This window comes from Vulpes vulpes, chromosome 15, assembly GCF_048418805.1.
Source record: "Vulpes vulpes isolate BD-2025 chromosome 15, VulVul3, whole genome shotgun sequence".
NCBI classification, from domain to species: domain Eukaryota; kingdom Metazoa; phylum Chordata; class Mammalia; order Carnivora; family Canidae; genus Vulpes; species Vulpes vulpes.
Window position 1 is genome coordinate 115,782,227 of NC_132794.1, and position 20,132 is coordinate 115,802,358.

Sequence of the window (20,132 nt, forward strand, 5' to 3'; positions counted from 1 at the left end):
TTTTGACTGGAATGGAAATAAATTTATAGATCAGTTAATGGAAAACTGAAATTTTTATATTAAAACTTCCTATCCATGAACATGGTATGTCTCTCAAATTATTTATGTATTTTCTGATTTCTTATAGCAGAATGTTGTCATTTTCAGCATAAGCATTTTGTATATAATTTTAGATTTACATCTAAGTCTTTTGGGGCAGAGCTATTATCAGTAACCTAAAATTTTTGCTATGTTGACTTTATATCTGGTGACCTACCTAATCTCATTCTAACATTTTCTTTTCCTTTTTCTTTTTTTTTTTTTTTTTTTTTTTTTGGTAGATTCCTTCGTGTTTTACCATAGACAACCAATCATGTTGTCTATAAATAAAGATGGTTTTCTCTTTTAAAAAATGTATGACTTTTATTTATTTTTCTTTATAGAACTTCCACTATGATATTGACTAGTAGTGGGCAACCTTGCATTTCTTGTAATCTTGAGGGGAAAGCAATCAGTTTTTCATGATTAAGTATGTTAGCTCTAGGGTTTTATTTGTGTGTTTGTTTGTTTTTGGTCAATACGTTTAGTATTAGTTGAGGACATTACTTCTTATTCCTAAATGGTTGAGAGATTTTATCATGAATGGATGTTGAATTTTGTTGACATTTTCTTTTTGCCTCAATTGATAAAATTATTTTTTTATTAAGCTGTTAATATTGTGGATCATATTAGCTTATTTTTTTTATAACAAAGCTTATTTTTAATATACTTTATTTTTAGACCAGTTTTAGATTTTCTGGGGGAAAAAATTGAAAATAAAACTGGCTTGCACCAGCCACCAGCCATTTAGTTCATTGTTCAAGTCCAGTATACCATTTAGCAGGATGAGAACCTTGTTACCCCCACGGGAAACAGCTTTATCAAGTAGAGTGTGTTTATGCAATTCCTTTTACCCTTAGTCTTACAGACTCTACTCATTTCCAGAATTAATTAGGTCACCACTTATCCCTCCCACCAACATTAGTGGGGTTGTTCATAAGTTGTAATACACTTAAATTCTCTTGTCACAGTCTGCACTTGTCCCTGTGATCCTTCAGTCTTCTAAATGCTTTTTTTGTGTTGTTTATTTGCATGTGTTTCATATAATGTTTTTCTGTGTGTCTTTCCTTTTCCAAAGTGTCACATAGTTGAGATGATACAGTATGTACCTTTTTCAGACTTGTTTCATTCACTTAGCAATATACATTGAGATAATTCCATGTCATTTGGGAGCTTGATAATTCACTCTTTGTATGACTGAATAATATTCTGTTGTATGGATGTTCCATTGTATATCCATTTTCTGTTGAAGGACATGTCCGTTGCTTCCAGTTTTTACCAATAAGTGAATAAAGCTGCTGTCAACATTTGTATGCAGGTTTCTCTGTGGCCATAGGTTTTCAGATAAGTTGAGTAGATATTCAGGAGTGCAATTACTGGTTCATAGAGTAAGCTTCTATATAGTTTGGTAAGAAACTGCCTAATTTTCTCCAAAGTAGCTGTACTGTTTTTGCATTTTCATCAGCAGTGGTGAGTATCCGTGTCATTTCACATCCTCATCAGCAATCAGTACAGTTTGTGTAGCCATTCTAATAGATGTATCATTGCATCCGATTGTTTTAGTTTGTAATCCCTGATGACCAATAATTTTAAAAATCTCTTCATATGCTTAATTTGTATCTGTATATCTTCTTTGGCAAGATGTACTTTTGCCATTTTATTATTTTCTTGTTGAGTTCTTAAGAATCCTTTGCATAGCTTAGATGCAAGGCCTTTATTAGATATATGTTGTACAAATATGTTTTTTCAGCTTGTAGCTCTTCTTCTCAGTATCTTAACATCACTTTTCACAGAGCAGAAATTAATTTTAATAAGGTCCAACTACTTTTCTTTCACGGATCATACTATGTCTAAAAACTTCCCTAAACCCACAGTCACCTATATTGTTTTCCTGTATTATCTTCTGGAAGTTTTATAGTTTTGCCTTTTAGATTTTAGTTTATGATCCATTTTTAGTTAGTTTTTGTGAAAGATGCCTGTCCAGTGTTCCCAAACCATTTTTTGGAAATATGGTCATTTTTCCATTGAATTGCTTTTGGTTCTGTATTTGTGTGGATCTGTTTCTGTCTCATTAATTTATGTATCCTTTCATTGATTGTACAGTCTTGATTGTAGCTTTATATATAGGTTCATTTTTCAGATATTAAATCAGCTTTACATTCCTCAAACTCCACTTAATTTTACTCTCATTCTTTTTTATATTGCTAAATTTGATCTGCCAGTACTTCATTGAGAATTTTTGCATACATGTTAATAAGAAATATTAATCTATTCTTTTCTGGATTTTGATGTTTTGATGATGTAAAGTGCCTTAGGAAGTGTTCCCTGCTCTTCTGTTTTCTATAAAGGATTATCCTGAGTTGATGTATTCTTTCCTTAAGTGTTTATTAGATTTTGCTGTAAAATTACCTTATTTCAGAAGGTTTTAAACTCTGAGTTCAAGTTCTTTGATAGCTGTGGGACTGTCCCAGTTATCTACATCATCTTGCATCTGATTTGGTCGTCTGTAGTTTTTGATACATTAGTCTACTTGATCTGTGTTGTTGAATATTGTGCCAAGAGTTGTTTATAGGAATATTTCATTCTCCAGTTAATGTTTGTGAAGTCAGTTGTGACATCCTGCTTTTAGGTCTGATGTTGATAACTTGTTTCTTCTCTCTCTCTTTTTTTTTTTTTTATCAATCTTGCTAAAAGTTTATTTTATTGATATTTTCAAAGAAGCCCGTTTGGGTCTCATGTATTTTACTCTATCATTTTTCTTATTTCAATTTCACTGTTTTCTGCTATTACTTTTATTTCCTTCCTTAGGTGTTTGTTTTTATTTTGTTTTGTTTTTGCTTTTTCCTGTTTAAAATTGAAAGCTTACATTATTAACCTGAGATTCTTCTTCTCTAAAATATGCACTTAAGAGGTGCCTTGGTGGCTCAGTCAGTTAAGCATCCAGCTCTTGGTTTTGGTTCAGGTCATGATCTCAGGGTCCTGGGATCAAGCCCTGCATTGGGCTTTACGCTCAGAATGGAGTCTGCTTAAGATTCTCTTTCCTTCTCCCTCTGCTCTTCCCATTTGTACGCACTTACATATATGCCTCTCTCTCAAATAAATCTTTAAAAGAATAAAAAATAAAAATAAGCATTTAATGTATATTTACCTCTTAAATGTTCCTCCAGCTGTATCCTATAAATTGTGATACACTGTATTTTCAGGATCATTCAGTTCAATGTATTTTTTAAATTTCCCTTAAGACTTCCTCTGTGACCCAGGGGTTATTTAAAAGTGCCTTATTTGGGGGGCACTTGGGTTGCTCAGTTGGTTAAACATCCAACTCTTGATTTTGTCTCAGGTCATGATCTCAGGGTTGTGAGATAGAGCCCCACATCAGGATCCAGGCTCAGTGGGGAGAGTACTTGAGATTTTCAAGTACTTCCCTTCCCCCCTAACAAGTACATGTTCGCTTGCTCTCTCTAAAATAATAAGTAAATCTTTAAAACAAATAAAAGTGCCTTATTTCTGTCCGAATGTTTGGAGGTTTCCAGTTATCTTTTTGTTCTTAATGTCTAGTCTAATTCCATTACGATCAGAGAATATGACTTGAATGAATTCAATTATTTCAAATCTGTTAGTTTGTTTTGTGACCCAGAATATGATATATCTTAGTCAGTTTTTTTTTTTATGTGCATTTGGAAGGAATATATGCTCTGTTGTTATTGGGTAGAGTGTTGTGTAAATGTCAGTTGAAACCAGTTGGTTGATGGTATTTTTCATTTCTGTATCCTTGATTTTCTATCAGCTACATCTTCTAGTTACTGATAGAGAAGTGAGGTCTCCAAGTATGATTGTGGGTTGGTCTAATTCTCCTTTCAGTTTTGTCAGTTTCTGTTTTATGTATTTGAAACTATCTTATTGGTACATAAATGTTTTGGGGCCATGTCATCTTTGTGAGCTGTCCCTTTTGTCACTATGTAATAGTGGTAAAAATTAATTCACCTCTAGAAATTGTGCTCTTAAATCTACTTTGTCTGATAATCATTTTTCTTAGATTACTATTTACCTGGTATACTTTTTCCACCCTTTTAGTTTTAAGCCATCTGTATCTATTCTTTGAATTTCTTTTTTTTAAAGATGTATTTATTTATTCATAAGAGAGAAACCGAGAGAGGCAGAGACACAGGCAGAAGGAGAAGCAGGCTCCCTGCAGGGAACCTGATGTGGGACTCAATCCCAGGACCCTGGGGTCACGCCCGGAGCCGAAGGCAGACACTCAAGCACTGAGCCACCCAGGCATCCCTGAAGTAAATTTCTTGTAGATAACACATACTTGAGTTCTTTATTTCAATCCATCTGGCACACTGTTATCTTCTCATTGGTTGAAGAAAGACCATTTACATTTAACGTGATCATTAATATGATATAATTTCTATTTAAATGTAACATTTGTTTCATTTGTTTTATGCTATTATTACATAATTATTTTCTATCTTCTCTGTTTTTCAACCTTTTTTAGCATTTTAGTTTATCTGTTGGGTTTTTTTTTACTATGTTATCTGTTTATAAGGATTATTACAATACTTATATACTTTCACAGTCTGATCGGAATTTGTATTGACCACCTTACCACATATAGATCCTCGGGCACTCTTGCTTTATGTTACAAGTGTCTTATGTTTTGTTCTTATGTACATTGAAAATCTTATCTGGTAATGTTAGGATTTTCCTTTCAATAATCAGACATATTTCAAAGAACTCAACAGAAGAAGAATCTGTGATATTTAGCAAGATAATTACCACAGCTTTGTCTGCCCTTACTGCTAAGGTTTCCGGCTGCCCCTCCAGTCTTATGTCCCTTCTTGCTGAAGACCATCTTTCAGTAATTCTTCTAGCTCGTGTCTGCTGGCAACACGGGATCTTTGTTTCTAACTGGACATGTCTTTATTTTAGCTTTATTTATGAAGAGTTTTTTTTTTTTTTTACACTGATCTAGAATTCTTAGTTTCTTTCAGCACTTTAAAATTGCTATTTCACCTCCTCTGACCTCCGTGGTTTCTGATGAGAATTCTACAGTCATTCAAAACTTGTTCCTCTATAAATAACACATCATTTTTCTCTGGTTGTTTTTGAGGGTTGTTTTTTTTTTTTTTTTTTTCTTTCTTGATCTTTAGATTTCACCAGCTTCATCATGCTATGTCTGGGAGTAGATTTCTCTGGGTGTGTCCTGTTTGTGGTTTCCTGGGCTTCTTAAGCCTGTCATTGTATATCTTTTGCCAAGTTGGAAAAGTTCTAGCTCTAATTGGTTCAAATTGCTTTGTACCCCATGCTCTTTTTTTTTCCTCTTTTGTAACTCCAATAACATGAATGTTAGACTGTTGGCTTTGTCCTACATGTCCCTGAGGCTCTTTCTGGTTTTTTTTGTTGTTTGTTTTTAACGTGTTTTTCTCTGTTTTTCGGATAGGAAAATTTCTGTTGACTTCAGTTCATTGACTCTTTCCTCTGGCATCTCCATTCTGCTATTGAAACCATGGAGTTTTCACATTTTTTTCTACACTAAATTTCCATTTGATTCTTCCGTGTAACTTGAATTTCTTTGAAACTTTGTGTCTTCTTGTTTGTTTTTTTATTCTTCTTTTTTTTCCTTTTATTTTCTTGTTTAAGAGTATTTTCCCTTTTTGCAGCATCTTTACTACAGATCCTTTAAAGTTATCAGATATATATGAAATTATCACATCGTACATTTTAAATATCTTATAATTTTGTCAGTTAAATCCTCAAAACTTAGGCGGAGAAAATGTCAGGTGGTTCTGACTCCTGTGTTATCCCACCCTTGAGGTTTGTTGATTATCTTTCCCACGAGGAATTGAGGTTTTTCTGATTCTTTGTTTGCTCGGTTTGCAAAGTCATTTTGGATTGTGTCCTGATCGCTTTGACAGTCATGGTCTGAGGTTCGTGTGCATGTATAACAGCACTATTATTGCTGAGAAGGCACTAGCCTTGGATGGGTTGGGCTCCTAAGTTCTGACCAGGCTTCTTCAGGTTGTGCTTTCGATGTCTATGTCATTTTACAGACTCTGTGGTCCTTTTCATGTCTTCCAACCCATGAGCCCATCAGTGGCCAGTCTGGACCTTTCCCTCAGTTCTCCAAGTCTTTGATGCAGAGTCAGATCTACACATGAACAGGTCAGGGCCCAGGCCAGGGATTTACAAACAACTTATCAGCATGCTTTGCCAAGCCTCTCTCCATCCACAGTCTCCCCACTACTTTGGAGTTTTCTGAGATCCTGTTTGGTCCCCACTCAAAATTTGACCTTACCCCAGCGTGCCACACACTTCCTGGATCACACCTACCTCTGGAGCTGAGCACTGACAAGACAGAGGAGAAAAGCAGCAGGGCCCTGCTCACCTACGGACCCCCAGCTCCTCCTAGCAGGAAAGGACATGAGCCCCTCCTGATTGCTTGGGGGCTGGGGTGCAGGAGTTCAGAGATAGTACCAGAAAGCGAGCGATTCCTCCACTCTGAGCATCAGGACACCCTTCTCCCTCCTTAGGGTGGATGAGAGCTCCGGGGTGCCCTGTATGCACCAGCGGCCCCTCCCAGGTGCAGGCTGCAGCTGGTCTGGGCTGGGGAGGACATAGATGAAATGGTGAAGTCGTGCATCGTCTCGGTGCTTCCTCAGATTCCTGTCATCTTCCCAGGCTGCCTGCTCCTGTTTTGCTTTCCACAGCACTCAAGCCCAGATGCTGTATAGGCAGCCCATGGAAAAAGAGGGTGAAGTGTGCTGACTGCATCTTACCTGGAACCCGGGCCCCCATTCCCGGTCATCTTCCCGTACTTCCTCCCAGGCTCATTCCTGGACGGTCAGTCCCGGCTGCACTAATGGCCAGGCAACATCAGGTCACGTCAGCCCCGATTGTGCTTCAGGATGCATCCTATCAAAACCCTCCTCTAGATCCACTGGATCAGAAAACTGGCTTCACACCCTCCAGGTTCTCGTGAACTCCAGTGTGCCAGCCCGGGGGCTCCCTCTGTGCCAGGAGCAACAGAAGGCCAGGCCTGGAAGTGAAGAGCCCTTGGAAACTTGAAAACCTATCCAATAGCCACAGTCTGTGCCATGGATACCAAGCCATTGGATGACATGCAAGAAAATCCTGCAGGATTGTGGGCACTGCTCTCTGTGCACAGATGTGGCAAACAGCTTCCGCAGCCCCTTGCGGGCAGCGCCCTTCCCACCCCGTGATAGCTCCTGAGGTGCCCCGTTGGCGGGGCCCAGAGGGCAGCCAGCCTTGTGGGCCCCAGGCACACCTGTGCTTGTACACCTGCCTGTGCCAGGTAGCTGCAGCCTGGTGGTGGAGAGCCCCAGGGCCTGGGCAGCTGAAAGACAGCCCTTTGCCAGACACTGCACCCTGCCACAAAGGTCACCTTGAAAGAATGATTCTGTCCCCAAGAACTGGAAAGCGTGGTGCTCTCCCTCATTGGAGCAGAGGAGGCCAGTCTCCAGGCCCAGCCCTGCCATTGACCAGCTGTGCTCAAGCTTGGCAGTGCCTGGTGGGGCGCGGGCCATGTCTGTCCAGGGAGACCTCGTGACGGTGGTTGTCACTGGGAAGGAGGTAGAGGCCCAGGGGAAGGAAGACAGTGGCCCCTGGTCACTTCCTCCCGTCCAACTTGTGGAGTTGGCTGCCTGCCTAGGCTCCCTCATCAGGGCCACGCTGGGCTGTGTCGGCCCCAGTGCGCCGGCGAAGCCTCCCTCATCTCGACTCCCACCAGTGGCATGAGGAGAACTCACATAAAACCCTGGTGTCCGTGACATAGAATGGCGTCTTCCACGGGCGGCGGTGGAGAGCCCCTCACCAGCCCGGAGACGCTGGTGACCTACGGTCTGGCCAGACAGCACGCAGGAGCAGCCGTAGTCGGGTTGGGTGATCTTGCTGGGTAGGTCTAAGCGGCCACCCACACGAACGTGACAGTGCCTTTGTCCCCAGGGCAGAGGTTCTCTAGCATCAGTCCGCTCCAGCAGGGCCTGCCTTGGCCGTGCTCAGATCCCAGGATGGCAGGAGGAAGGGTGGGGAGGAAAGGATGACTGCGGCCACCAGAGGCCACCCCGCACGGCTCTGGGGTCACACCTGCTGTCCGGGGAGGGCCGTAAATGGGAGCGAAAAGCAGCGTCATCTAACGGCTGCCCTTTGGGCCACCTGAAAGGATGGTCCACGCCGAGGACTTACGCGGACACCTCAACCTCCAGGAAATAGATTTTCCACATCCGCGTGTGTTAATTTTTATGGGAAGGTTTTACTACATGTTAGGATGATATTTAACAACCAGAAGCGTCGGCCCCTCCTCGCAAGGAGAGCAGTTTCGTCGTCTGATTTTGCACGGGTTGGGGTTAAAGGCACCGTCTCTGAAAGCTGCTCACACTAATTAATGCCTTTGCTCCCTACAGGGTGAAATTGAGTTTTCAGATACATTGTATAAAACGATGTGCAAAATATTACGTTCTTCGAGCTATTTTTCCTAATACGTTAGGTACAAAGTGAGAAATTATCTCCCATGAAAAATTGACAGCGAAGCTGAAAATGTTGGATAAACTGTGCCCATATACAGACCTAGGGTTGTCTTATGATAGGTCGCCTCTGTGCCAGGGAAGCGAGGCGCGTGGCCAGGTGGCCTAGGCATGACCCACAGTCCTGCAGGTCGGGTAAAGTTCCAGGCTCTTCTCCTGGAAATCGGGCGGCATCACGGAGAACCAGCAGCAGCAGCCCCGGCTCTCCCAGGAAGGCAGGAAATGGGCCCCTACCTCTTGCCGTCTCCTCTCGGTTTCTTTGCTAAGACGGCCGCCACCCCGGAATCGCTTCCTCCCCAAGTTATCACCGGGCAGGGCAGCCTGCCTTCTCTTTTTTCCTCCCTCCTTTTTTTTTTTTTTTTTTTTTTGGCCTGTTTTTGTTTGTTTGTTTTTAAGTGAGGCATAACAACAACAGCAAAGATGATAATGATTAACAGTTTGATTTCAAAACCCGTCCTGAAGAAATCACAGTAAACAGAGTGTGTTTGCCTAAGGAAACCCTCCGAGCAATCAGCCAGTAACACAACCGCATGTGCTAATGAACCCAAAGCTGTTAATGTGGTTTCTTCAGTTAAATTGATTCATGAATTTTGAAGAGAACATTATCTAATGAATTTTCTTTGAATAGAAAGCAATTAAAAGGACAAATCAGCCTGATTAACCCCAAAGTCACCCTCCTGCCACAAATGGTGTACAGTTTGAAATTATATCATAAAAAACTAGAGCACATTTGCTATCTTTTTGCCCTCTACTAATCCATGTAAATTAATGAACAACAAAGTTAATTTCTTTTATGACCCTGTTCTAGTATCACCTGGATTATGTTGATGTTTAATTTGCTTAATGTTATAATAAAGACTAAACAGATTTTTTTTTCCAGTGAAGTGATTATCATTCCCTTCAGTTAAGAAGTGATTTTTATTATTTAACACGCATGTAAGGGTGTGTTTCCTTTAAGAACCAAATCACACTTTGCCAGCTTGGCACTGAGTGCAATTAGTGCTATTAGGGACACACTCCGGAACGCCGCTGCTGCCCGTGGAAGCCTTCCCTTTGTTGCTGCCATCAGGAACTCCCGCCCCCCCCCAACCCCGGGGGCTCGGTGCCCCCGCCGTGGGGGACACGGCTCCGTGTCCAGTGCTCCCGAGCCGTGTGTTTCCTTTGGAAAGACAATAGGTATCGATTCAGACCGGCCTCCTTCACGTGCCTGGGAAACAGCTCTTAAAACCTGGAAGCCAAGGGAGAGAATGTTCTCATGCGTTCACCTGTTCCTTCCCGGCAGCAGGATGAAGAACAAACGCAATTTGATGTGGTTAGTCAATTAAAATGGGAATAAAGTTATTTTATTTTTGCAGCCGTGTTCATTACAGACGCCCGTAGCCGAGGTCCCCACCGCCCGCCCCGCGTGCCGTGGCACTCGGCCCTCTGAGCCCGCTCGCTGCTGGAGGCGTAAAACCCCAGCCCGACCCGGGGCTTCGTTTCCCTTCTGTGCCGCGGCTGAGGCCGGACTAACGGTGGCAGGAGAAGCTCTCAAGGCCGGCGGGCAGGGCCACCCGTGCTCCCTAACGGGACTGCTCACGAGCTCACCCACGCGCAGGTCCCGGAAGAGCGGCGCGTGTTCCTGCATGGACCTAGGCAGAGGGGGGAGGAAGTTGCAGATCTGGGACGCGCCGTCGTGGGATGTCGGTGACGGGGCCGGGGGTGGAGGCCACAGGCCGCGTGTTCTTGAGCGTGACACCCCGGTATGTTGATGTGCTCTCTGTTTCAGGACCGGCAGCCCCGTACAGCTGTGGGAGCCGTCGGCCCACGCAACGCCGCCCTGTATTGTCTTTCAGGTTCGTTCACCGCGCGGGTGTTGCGGAAGCTGCTGGAGCTTGTGAAGTTTGGAGACACGGTTTCCTACCAGCAGTTAGCAGCCCTGGCAGGCAACCCGAAAGCCGCGCGGGCCGTGGGCGGAGCGATGAGGAGCAACCCTGTAAGTTGGCCGCGGGTGGAGGGGAGGCCTCGGCGCTATGCTCGGGGGGCCCAGGGCCACGTGATGGAAGCGTGTCCCTCAGGGGCCAGGGCCACGCCTGTGACGGGGCCCCCGCGGCACTGGTAGGTCTACGTCCCTGCCACCCGTGTTTGGCGAGGGTGATCGGGAAGTGTCCCCACAGAAGCACCCCCTTCCGCGTGTGTCAGGGCCCTGGTCACGGTGAGTACGGAGGAGGAGAGCCACGCCTGGACAACGTGGCCAGCGGACATCCGTCCCCTCATCTGGGAACTGGGCATACGAGGCGCCTTGTTGGTGTCACTTGTCCAGGGCCCAGGGCTGCGGCAGGAAACAAAGCAGACGGAGAGGCTGCCTGCGTGGAGCGTCGTTCTAGAAGGAAACACGGATGGGGGTCCAGACCCAGCCCATGTGCCTGACCCTAGGGAGGCTGGAAACCTGACACCAGGGCTCGCATGTCGGAAGGGGGATGATTTGTGGCCTTTGGGCGAGCCTTCCACCCGGGGTGGCTCCATACCCCCGTGCACCTGTAGTCAGATTTTGCAGAAAGGGAGGTTCCCTCCTGGCAACGCCGCACTCGCCAGAGGACGGGTCCACGTGGGGTGGCTGCAGGCCGTCCTGCCTCAGAAAGTAAGTCCACGGGAGTGGGGGAGAGGCCATGGTGCCCCGTCCACGAGGCCACCAGGTCCACAGGGGACCCCGCACCACCGAGCGCAACCCGAATATTCTAGTTCTTGTCGCCCCTCCGGTGCCCGCCCGGCTGGGGCCTGCTCGCGCATCCCTGAGCTGCTCCCTGGAGCCGTGGGACAGCCTCTGAGGTGACAGAAGCACAGTGTCCTGTCAGGAGGAGGAAACAGGGCCGTCGCCTCCTGGTGGGGAAGTCACGACATCAGATAGACCTCGCTTTTCTGTCTGTAGTTTTTGGGGGTTTGTTTTCAGGGTTATCCCCCCCCCAGATCACTGGGGGGAGGCAGGTGTTTGCACACCCGGCCTGCTGCTCCCTCCTCGGTGCTGAGGGCAGAGCCCGGTGCCTCTGAGAGTTGGCGTTTACACAGAACTGCCTGGTTTTTGCCCGAGACACGGCCTCTGCAGGTCCATCCTCTGCCGTATTGAAATCCCCCGGGGATTGGGAGCAGTGTGTGACGTGGGCGACACCCCGACCTCTCCGCGCCCTGAGTGGGCTGGTGGGCCCGCTCGGCGCCCTGCTTCGCACCTGGTGTGCTTGAATTTCCGCGTGGCCGGTGTGTCGTCGGGCACGCTGCCTGCACACACGCAGGCGTGCGGGGTGGTCCCGAGTCAGAGTCCTGAGTGTGTGTGCGCGGTTTGGGGTTTTTTTGTTTCGTTAATGTTTCCCAGTAAAGTTAGAACCGCGTCGTTCCTCAGGAAGCCCACGTCCCTTCCCAGGTGGCACGTGGCCCTGAGCAGCGGGGCTTCCCTCGGGTGACCCGACGACGGGCCGCTGCGCGGTGAGAACGCAGGAGCCTCGGGCTCTGCGGCCCCGCGGAGACCCTCCCGCCGTCCAGGTCCTCGTGCCCACCGTGCCCAAGTGCACTCCCCCAGCTCACGGAGCTTGGATCCGATCCCACCGTGGGCGGGGTGGTGGGTGCCCCCCCCCCCCGGGCTGGTGCTCTGCAAACGCGCTGCCAGCGGGCGCCCGTCCCGCCGGCCTCACCTGCCTGTGCGCTGACAGCACTTTCTCACTCTCGGTGGTGAGACGCCGTCACCGTTCAGCGATCACGCTCGTGGCGATATTCAGCAACATTTATTGTTCGGCAACCAGCAGGACTCTCCCCTCCTGCTATTAATCTCTATGAATGTCTCTGTTCAAATATGGCCCCAGTCACTGAAATTTATAAAATAGGCTCTCCCAAGGCTTAAAAGTCTAATGTCCGTAAAGTCCACCTATTGACTTCCCTGTCTCGGGCCCGATCGAGAATGGCAGTGACGACAGCGGGCGGGCCCGACCCCTCTGGGTGCCCTCCTGAGCCGACAGCAGCCAGGCTGCTGGTGAGCCGCGGGGGCCTGTCCGTGTGTCCCTCTGTCGCCGGGCGCTGCCCATGATGCGTGCAGGGCCCCTAGACCTGAGCGGCACCTCGGGGCTCGGTGCAGACCTGCCAGGGGGGGATCGTTTCGGCTCGGCCTCCCAGGGAGCCCGGCAGCCCTCAAAGGGCTCCCTTCACGTTGATTTAAAGCCTCCTTGGAAGGGACCCGGAGGAGCAGCAGCCAGGAGGCGGCCCGGGACTGGCCCACAACCGGCGTGGACGCCCAACGTGGGTGCCCCCTCCCTCGGCGCAGCCGGTGAGATCCAGCCCGCGGCAGCTCCAGCACCAGCAGCCTCGTGGAGACGTCCTCCTCGATGATCTGTGTTCGGGCTGAATAGAGCAATTGTGCGTTTCAGGAAGGAGGGTGAAAAATGGGCCTGGAATGTCACGCGACACCATGAAGCTCATTGTGCATTAATTCCTTAGGTGGCTTGCAATAAACACGAGCACGTGCTGGCTCACGTTACAGCGCTTGCTGCGGCGTGGGGCTCCCTTCCGCGCCAGAGGGAGGGATGGCTGTCGCCGTGTGGCGGCCTGGTCCCGTCCTCAGCACGCGATTTTTTTTTCCCCCCCAAGTTTTCCACAAAGGACCCGCCAGCCCCAGGCGAGCCGCTGTGGCAGTGATCCGGAAGGTGCGCCCTGCCACACACCGTGGAGGAGGGTCCGTCTTCTGGTGGATCACGCGGAACACGCCCCGCGCCCCCCAAAAGCACCCTTGCGCTCATCCTCGGACAGAATTTGCTAAATGCAGTTCAAAGGTGATCGATACGTTGCACGGAGACTTTCTCCCACTTTTTTTCTAAACAAACGCATTCCGGAGGAGTTAGTTTATTCACAGATTGCCATGAGTGTTAATGACCCCCCGAGTCTTGTTCTGCTCGTCACCCAGATGGCTGTTGATAAAGATTTAGCATCATGTTCTAAGTGTCAGGGCTGTCAGTGGGGCTGAACCATTTGACCAGAAGAAAAAAACGCACAGGGAGCTATTGATTACAGCTTCTCCGTGTCACTTGCTCACCAGGATTTAGGTATTGATGAGGCCGCGAGTGAAAACAAGCTCTTTCCCTTGTGGGCTACTACCACAAGAACAAAGGCGAAGTTGGAAAAAATATTCAGCCAGCACCAGAATCAGAGGGATTCCATTATTGATTGAAGGGCCCCTTCGTGTTATTTTTGTTGGAGACAAATCTATGGGTTTGGAAGTTTTATAGCATTTGAGAAAGGGTCTGTGTAAGTGATGGATTCACGTACTGGATGAATTAGATTTCACAGCATGAAGATTTCAATGCAGCTGTGATATTAGGAGCTGCTTGGTTATTGATAAAAATTACATTTTATGCAGCGCGGGCTTTAAAGGAGAGGGTACGAGGGGGTGCGGATCCTTTGAAACGTCCTTAGGGCTCAAATAAATTTGGGCAGCTTTCGTTATTTTAGCCTGCCGCCAAAGTTAGCGCAAACGGGAGCAGCGTTCCCCGTTTCTGGTGGTGAAAGCTGCGTGTGTGGTGCGTCCCACCGCTGCAGGCACGAGGCGAGCCTGGCCGGGGCGGCGCCGTCCTGCTGTCCCCGTGCCACGCGGTGGGGACGGATCCCCGTCCGCCTTTTGTAATTGCACAGCTTGGGGAGCGGGGAGGAAAATCTGCTCACCCATGACGTTAGGCGGGAAACCTCAACTGGTGCCCAGATGTTCACGAAACGACCCTGAGTTAAATCTCCCTCTTTCTCGGTCGAGCTGACATGGGACATCGTCTGGGCACGTCCTCAGAGCAGTTACTAGTGTGACTCGGATCAGAACCCTCAGTCCGAGCCGGTATTCCCTTCTTAAAATGCTCTGTGTCTCCCTCCAAGGGGATGGGGATGGCCAGCCGCGGGCGGGGCGGGGCGCTGGGGTCACCCTCCGCCTATGAAGTGGCACAGCCAGGAAGCCAGGTCGCCCCCCACCTTCCACCCCGCCCCCCGCCGCTTGGCTTCAGAGCACATGCGTCCCCGTGGCAACCCAAACTTCCGGTCAGAGTCGGGTGGGTGGGGGTGATGTGGGAGGAGTCAGGTGACCGCAGGGCTGGCCGGCACCCCAGGCCGCGCTCAGTGCCCCCCCCCCACCCCGGCAGCAGGTGCGGTGGCAAGAAGTCTGGGCGCCAGGCTCTGCCTGCTTGGAGCTGGAATCCCCTCTTTGCCTCTAAACTGGGTGCGAACTCAAGCAAGCAGAGGACCGTGACCCGGGGCCGGCCGTGCCTGGGGCTTCTCGGGGGCGTGATGTGCCACACATGCCCCAGCAGCCTCACAGGGGGCCGCATCTGGGACGGGACTGGGGACCATGCCACCTGCCCAGGCACAGGTGCAGCCCGGGGCCCACCCAGGGGTGCGTGGCAGGCTGAGACGGACACCTGGCCAGCGGGTGCCAGTACCATGAGAGGAGCTCCCGGAAACATGTCCTCGGCCTCTCTTCTAGAACCTCACCTGACGGGGGGCTGGTCGCTTTGTCCAGCTCAGGTCTTTGGAGGTGGAGCTTGTCTCAGTAGAGGTCACCCTTTGGGACCCTGCAGGAGGGGCTGCTGTCCTTGCAGGACCCTTGGGGCACGGGGGCCACGTGTGAGAGGGCAGGACGGGGTGCTGCATGGTCCCCCGGGTGAGGTCTGCGACGACCTGTGCCCTTCTCCCTGCCCTGGCTGTGTCTCCCGAGCCGGGCCCGTTCCTGTCACCGTGCTCACTGGCCATTACGTTCTTGGTTGGCCAAGCCCTGGGCCTGCTGTCACCCCGCGTGTCCGGGGCCATTAGTGATGACCCCCGGAGCCCCTTCACCCCAGTCAAGACAGAGCCACTTAGGACTGAACGGAGATGTGCCCGGCACTCCCGGACAGACCCCTTCCTCAGGTGTGAGCGCTGCTGAGAAGCTCTGTGGTTCCCCCCGCCCCCTGGGAAGTCCCTCAGGTTCCAGGAACTGCTGTTGGGATCTCTAAGCAGAGTGACCATCCCTCTCTTGGAGCCCCTGCAGTGGGCACATCTGTGCCCCCTTGCGTTTGGTAGCCCCGGGTGTGGAGCCCTCGCCAGGCCGGCACGCCCTCAGCTGTGCCACGAGCTGCCCACCCAGGGAGGTCAGTCACCTGAGACACGGCCCTGCCCACTCTGGTTCTAAGGGGCCGCACGTTCCATCCCTCCCCTTTCCTCCCGTGTTCTGGGCCAGCGAAGAGGTGGATATGGGACTTAGCGTATTTGCTTTATCAGGATAAAAGCTAACCTGGAGAGGTGGCATGGCCGTGGTGGGCTTCCTGGAAATTCGCCTGGAGTCCGACCCCCTTCCTGTCTCCAACGCCAGCTGGGCTGGGTCCTGGGGACTCCCCCTGGCTGGTCCCTGAGTCTCCTCCCCTTGGGCTGGGGGAGAGGAGAGGGGCGGACGAGGCCAGGCATGTCCCTCCTACCAGTGGGTGTCCTGCCATGTGGAAGTCAGGAGCAAGGGCCAGGCCCACGGTGCCCACTCTCCACAGTGGACTCCGCCCTGAGCACAGACACTGATGCCAGTGGGCGTCCTGGCGCTCCTGTCTGTACAGCCAGGCCAGGGGGAGGAGGCCCAAGGCATCCCTCGCCCCCTGAAACAGCTGCTGGAAGGGAGCCTCTGAGCCCTGGAGGGTATAGGACTGGCTGTTACACGTCCCCCCCCCCAGCAGGACTGGCTTCCAGGACTGCGTCAGGTGGGGTGGTTGGCCCGTGTGTGGCTGTGGGAATAATGACCACCCGTGTGACCGTGGCCCCCACGCGAACCCAGCCCCTGTGAGGCCAGGCATCCACTCTTGGACGTGGGGTATCAGACACCCGCAGGTGTGCCCCGCGCGGGCTCCAGGCAAGGGCACTGGGTGGGGGGTGTCCCGTCCTGGGGGCGCTCCGTGTCTGCCAGAGAGACCCCTGCCCTCCTCCTCTGGGGCTGCGGGCCAGCCCCGCTTCCCCTGGCGCTGGAACAGCAGCTAGCTGAGCCGCCCGTAGCTGGATGGGCCCGTTCCGCGAAGCCCTGAGGTGCCCAGAGCCCAGGCCGCACCCCTCCCGCACCCCTCCCCACCCGCCATCCCTGCTCCTGGTCCTGGCTTTGGGGCCGTTTAACCATCAGCTGGCTTCTCTTTGTAGGATTGTGTTCGGCTTTGTTTTCCTCCTAAGCGGCCTTGCTCTTAGCGAAGCCATTCTGTTGCTGCAGGCAGGCGCCGGCCGCTCCTGCCTCCGGAGGTGGGAGGCTACCCGAGGCGGGCGGAGGGGTGAGGGTGGCTGTGGCCCTGGGTCCGGGGTCCTGAGGGGTGGCGGGGTGACGGCAGCAGCCGCTCAGGTGAGAACAGATGAGGACGAGAGCTGCTCAAGCTCCCCAGGTATCCCGGGACTGAGGCGGGGAGACAGCCACGCCCGGCACATGGCGCGGCGCGAGGTGGGGTCAGCAGACCTTTCCTGTAAAGGGCCTGATGGTGGATGTTTCAGGCTGTCCGAAGCAGCCACAGACGATATGGCTGCGTTCCAGTAAGAATTATTTACGAAAACCCGGAGCCTGTAGCAGCCGGCAGCCACAGTCGGCGAGAGCCTTGTGTGAGTACCGTCCTCCTGAAGGTTCCTGTCGCTTGTCGAAATGTTTCAGGAATTTGCACACCACCCATAACTTGGAAACGTAGTTTTGGATCTGGTTAGCGTGCATTATAAATCACTCGCCAAGGCAGTTGTCTCCTCCCAAATCTTGGTCTAGGGGATTCTCTGGATATGCCAGAGGCACCACGTGGCTCCTGGGTGCATGCCGAGAGCCTCCGAGACCAAGGGGCGCAGAGCACTCACACAGCCAGCTGGGGACCCGCACCCAGCCCACCCCTGGCCTGTAGCCCCTGCTAGGTCAGCTGTGGTCAGGGGCCTGGCGCTTGACCCCAGGAGACTCGCTGGCCTGGAGCCCAGACTAACGGGCTGGCTTCCTGTCTTCCAGGTGCCCATCCTCATCCCATGCCACAGAGTGATCTGCAGCAGCGGAGCCATGGGCAACTACACCGGAGGACTCGCCACGAAGGAGTGGCTGCTAGCCCACGAAGGCCGCCTGGCAGGGAAGCCCACCTATCCAGGGGGCTCCTATCTGGCCGGAACCCGACGCAGGGCGCTGGGTGGCACCCCCAGCCCCCATCCTGCTGGCCGGGACGGATGCGTGTGGGAGTAAACATCTGAGTGACTGTGAAGGTACCAGCACGCTGGAAGGGGTACGCAGTGGCCCTGCTCTATTAAAGGTGCTGGATGTGTCCTGAGGGATGTCGTGCGTGTGCCCTTCCTTGTTTTTACATTTTGCAGCCGAGCAAGTTCAGAAGTCCGGCCCTCCCTTGTTCATACGGTCTGTTCCCCTCCCACTCTCGCTCCATCTCTAACGGCTGCTACAGCGGGGATGAGGGAGCAGGGGGAGCCTGCAAACAGCCGGGCGACAGGCCTGTCCCCCAGAAGCCGGCCTCCCGGCATGCTTCCCGGCTACCCCCGCTTCTCAGCAGGCTTCCTGACCTTGCCTTACTCACCGCTGGGAAGGCTGGTGCAGGATGCACGCGTGTGGGGCTGCATCGGTCAAATGGGAAAGACCTGCTGGGACAACCGTCGCCCTTCGAGGTGGGTTTGGTTGCAGTGGCTCCTTTCTGAGGGATGGGGGGGGTCTTGCCTCGGGCCCCAGCCCCGCCCCTGACCTTCGCATGCCCCGAGCAGAGGAGGTGGTGAGGCGCACCAAGCTCTCCTTCCCCGGCACCCCGAGCCCGAGCCTGGAGGTCAGAGGTCACGCCGGAAGGTGGTCGGCTCCTGTCCCCAGGGGCGGTCACAGAGCGTTTCCAGCATCCACCGAGGACCTCAGCCCGATATTTCATTATCCTGCTGTCGTTTCAGCTTTATAATTAACTATATCAGAAAAAGCGTGAGGGAAACTCGTAGCTTTGCATGTGGATAAATAAAATAGAGCGAATGATATATGGAGAAAATAAACCCCACCCCACCGTGCAGTAGAAAGCTGTATTTTTGTCAGGGGTTCCTGCGACCGTAAAGCACAGCAGGGAAGCTCAGGTGGTTTGTACGTGTCACTGAAAGGCTGGCAAATATACGGCCTGTGACGTGCGCAGCTTGGGTGCATTTTATATTTCGCGTTACCTGTACGCCTACGAGAGAACAAGGGCCTAATGTTAGCCGGCGTCAGCCTCTTCTCCCCAGTTTGTAGTTTGACGTAGCCCTTTATTACATCAACCGAATTCTGGATTTTTTTCCCCCCTCCAAAATAAAGTGCTGTGACCCTTATTCCATCATCTCCTGACTTCGCTCCTTCTCTGTGCTTCATCTCCAAGCGCGCCGTCCCGCTCCCACCGTGAGCTGCGTAGACGTCTGACCTCCGGACAGACCGCCGGGCCGGCCTGCGTCACTGAGCCCCTCGGCGGGCTCCCAGAACCGCAAGCGCGCTGTCCGGCGTCTCCGCGCGAGAGCAGAGGGCTCCCTCCTGTGTTTCTGACGGCTTGGGGCGACGAGGGGGGGGGGCCCGGGGCACACTCTGCACCCGGGGGCCGGGGAGGCGGCTGTGTTGGAAATTCCATAAGGAAAAGGCTTTTCTCCAGGAACTGACGGCCACCCAGAGACGTGGTGACGCGCGGCCCCTCTGCCCGGCCCTGAACGGACGGGAAACCGTGGTTCTCAGGAGGGAGGGTGCCCTTGTTGGCCTGGGTGTGGATTTCGTCTGAGCGCTTTCCAATAGAGGGCACCATAGCCGTGCACTAGGCTGCGGTTGGGAGACCCCCAGCACCACGTCCGTCCATCTAAGGATGGATGGGAGAGCGGGGCCAGGGTGGAGCTCTCCCCTCGGCTCCGTGACAGCCCCACGGGCCCTCCTGAGGCTCCACATGTCGTGTCCATGTGGCCCGTGCCGCCGCCTGGACCAGGAAAGCGTGGGTCCCTTGCCTGCCAACGTGCCCCCCCACTGTGATCCCCAGGTGGTCTCCGAGGGAGCCTCCTGCGAGGGCCAAGCTCCTGGCAGGGCTCGGCCACCTGCAGCCAGGGACCTGCCCACCAGAGCCGTCCGAGGTGACCCCGCAGCTCCGCGTGGCCTGGCACCGCCTGTTTGGGCCCACGTCCTGTTTTCTGTCTCCCAGGGCTTCCTCGGTGCTGTCAGAACAGGCTTGATAGATGCCCCGAGGTTCCCGCTGACGGAGGCAGCAGCCAGGCTCAAACCGGCGCGGCCGTGTACCGCTCCGAGGACAGGCTCTGCAGAGGCCCACATGAAAAGCCAGCGCGGGTCGCCTAGAGCCGCTGCTGCTCAAGGTTGCGGTGCGGTTTATGGAGATAAAGAGGAAAAGGGAAGGCACAAAGAGATGCAAAAGTATTTTCCAAATAAAAAGAAACGTTGAAACAAGAGAGATCTGTGTTCTTGGGCCTCAGGCCCGGGTCCCCCGCACCGGCCGGGCTCGCCCCGTCCGTGCAGCGCGCGGTGCTTTGAACACCGACACGGAGACGCCCGGGCCCGTG

General features: G+C 51.9%; 1 protein-coding gene across 2 annotated transcripts in view; it reads left to right on the forward strand.

The window, feature by feature from the left end:
- Positions 1-18,925, forward strand: part of MGMT (O-6-methylguanine-DNA methyltransferase) — a 280,956-nt gene extending 262,031 nt beyond the window's left edge. Inside the window, exons 4-6 of one of the 2 annotated variants that reach the window (XM_072740418.1) lie at positions 10,460-10,599; positions 17,593-17,837; positions 17,946-18,925. In XM_072740418.1, coding sequence (XP_072596519.1) covers positions 10,460-10,599; positions 17,593-17,817 — 365 coding nt within the window. In that variant the 3' untranslated portion in view covers positions 17,818-17,837; positions 17,946-18,925. Of the gene's footprint in view, positions 1-10,459; positions 10,600-17,592 lie in introns of both variants that reach the window. The other variant, XM_072740417.1, reaches the window with a different exon arrangement.
- The last annotated feature ends 1,207 nt before the right edge of the window (positions 18,926-20,132 follow it).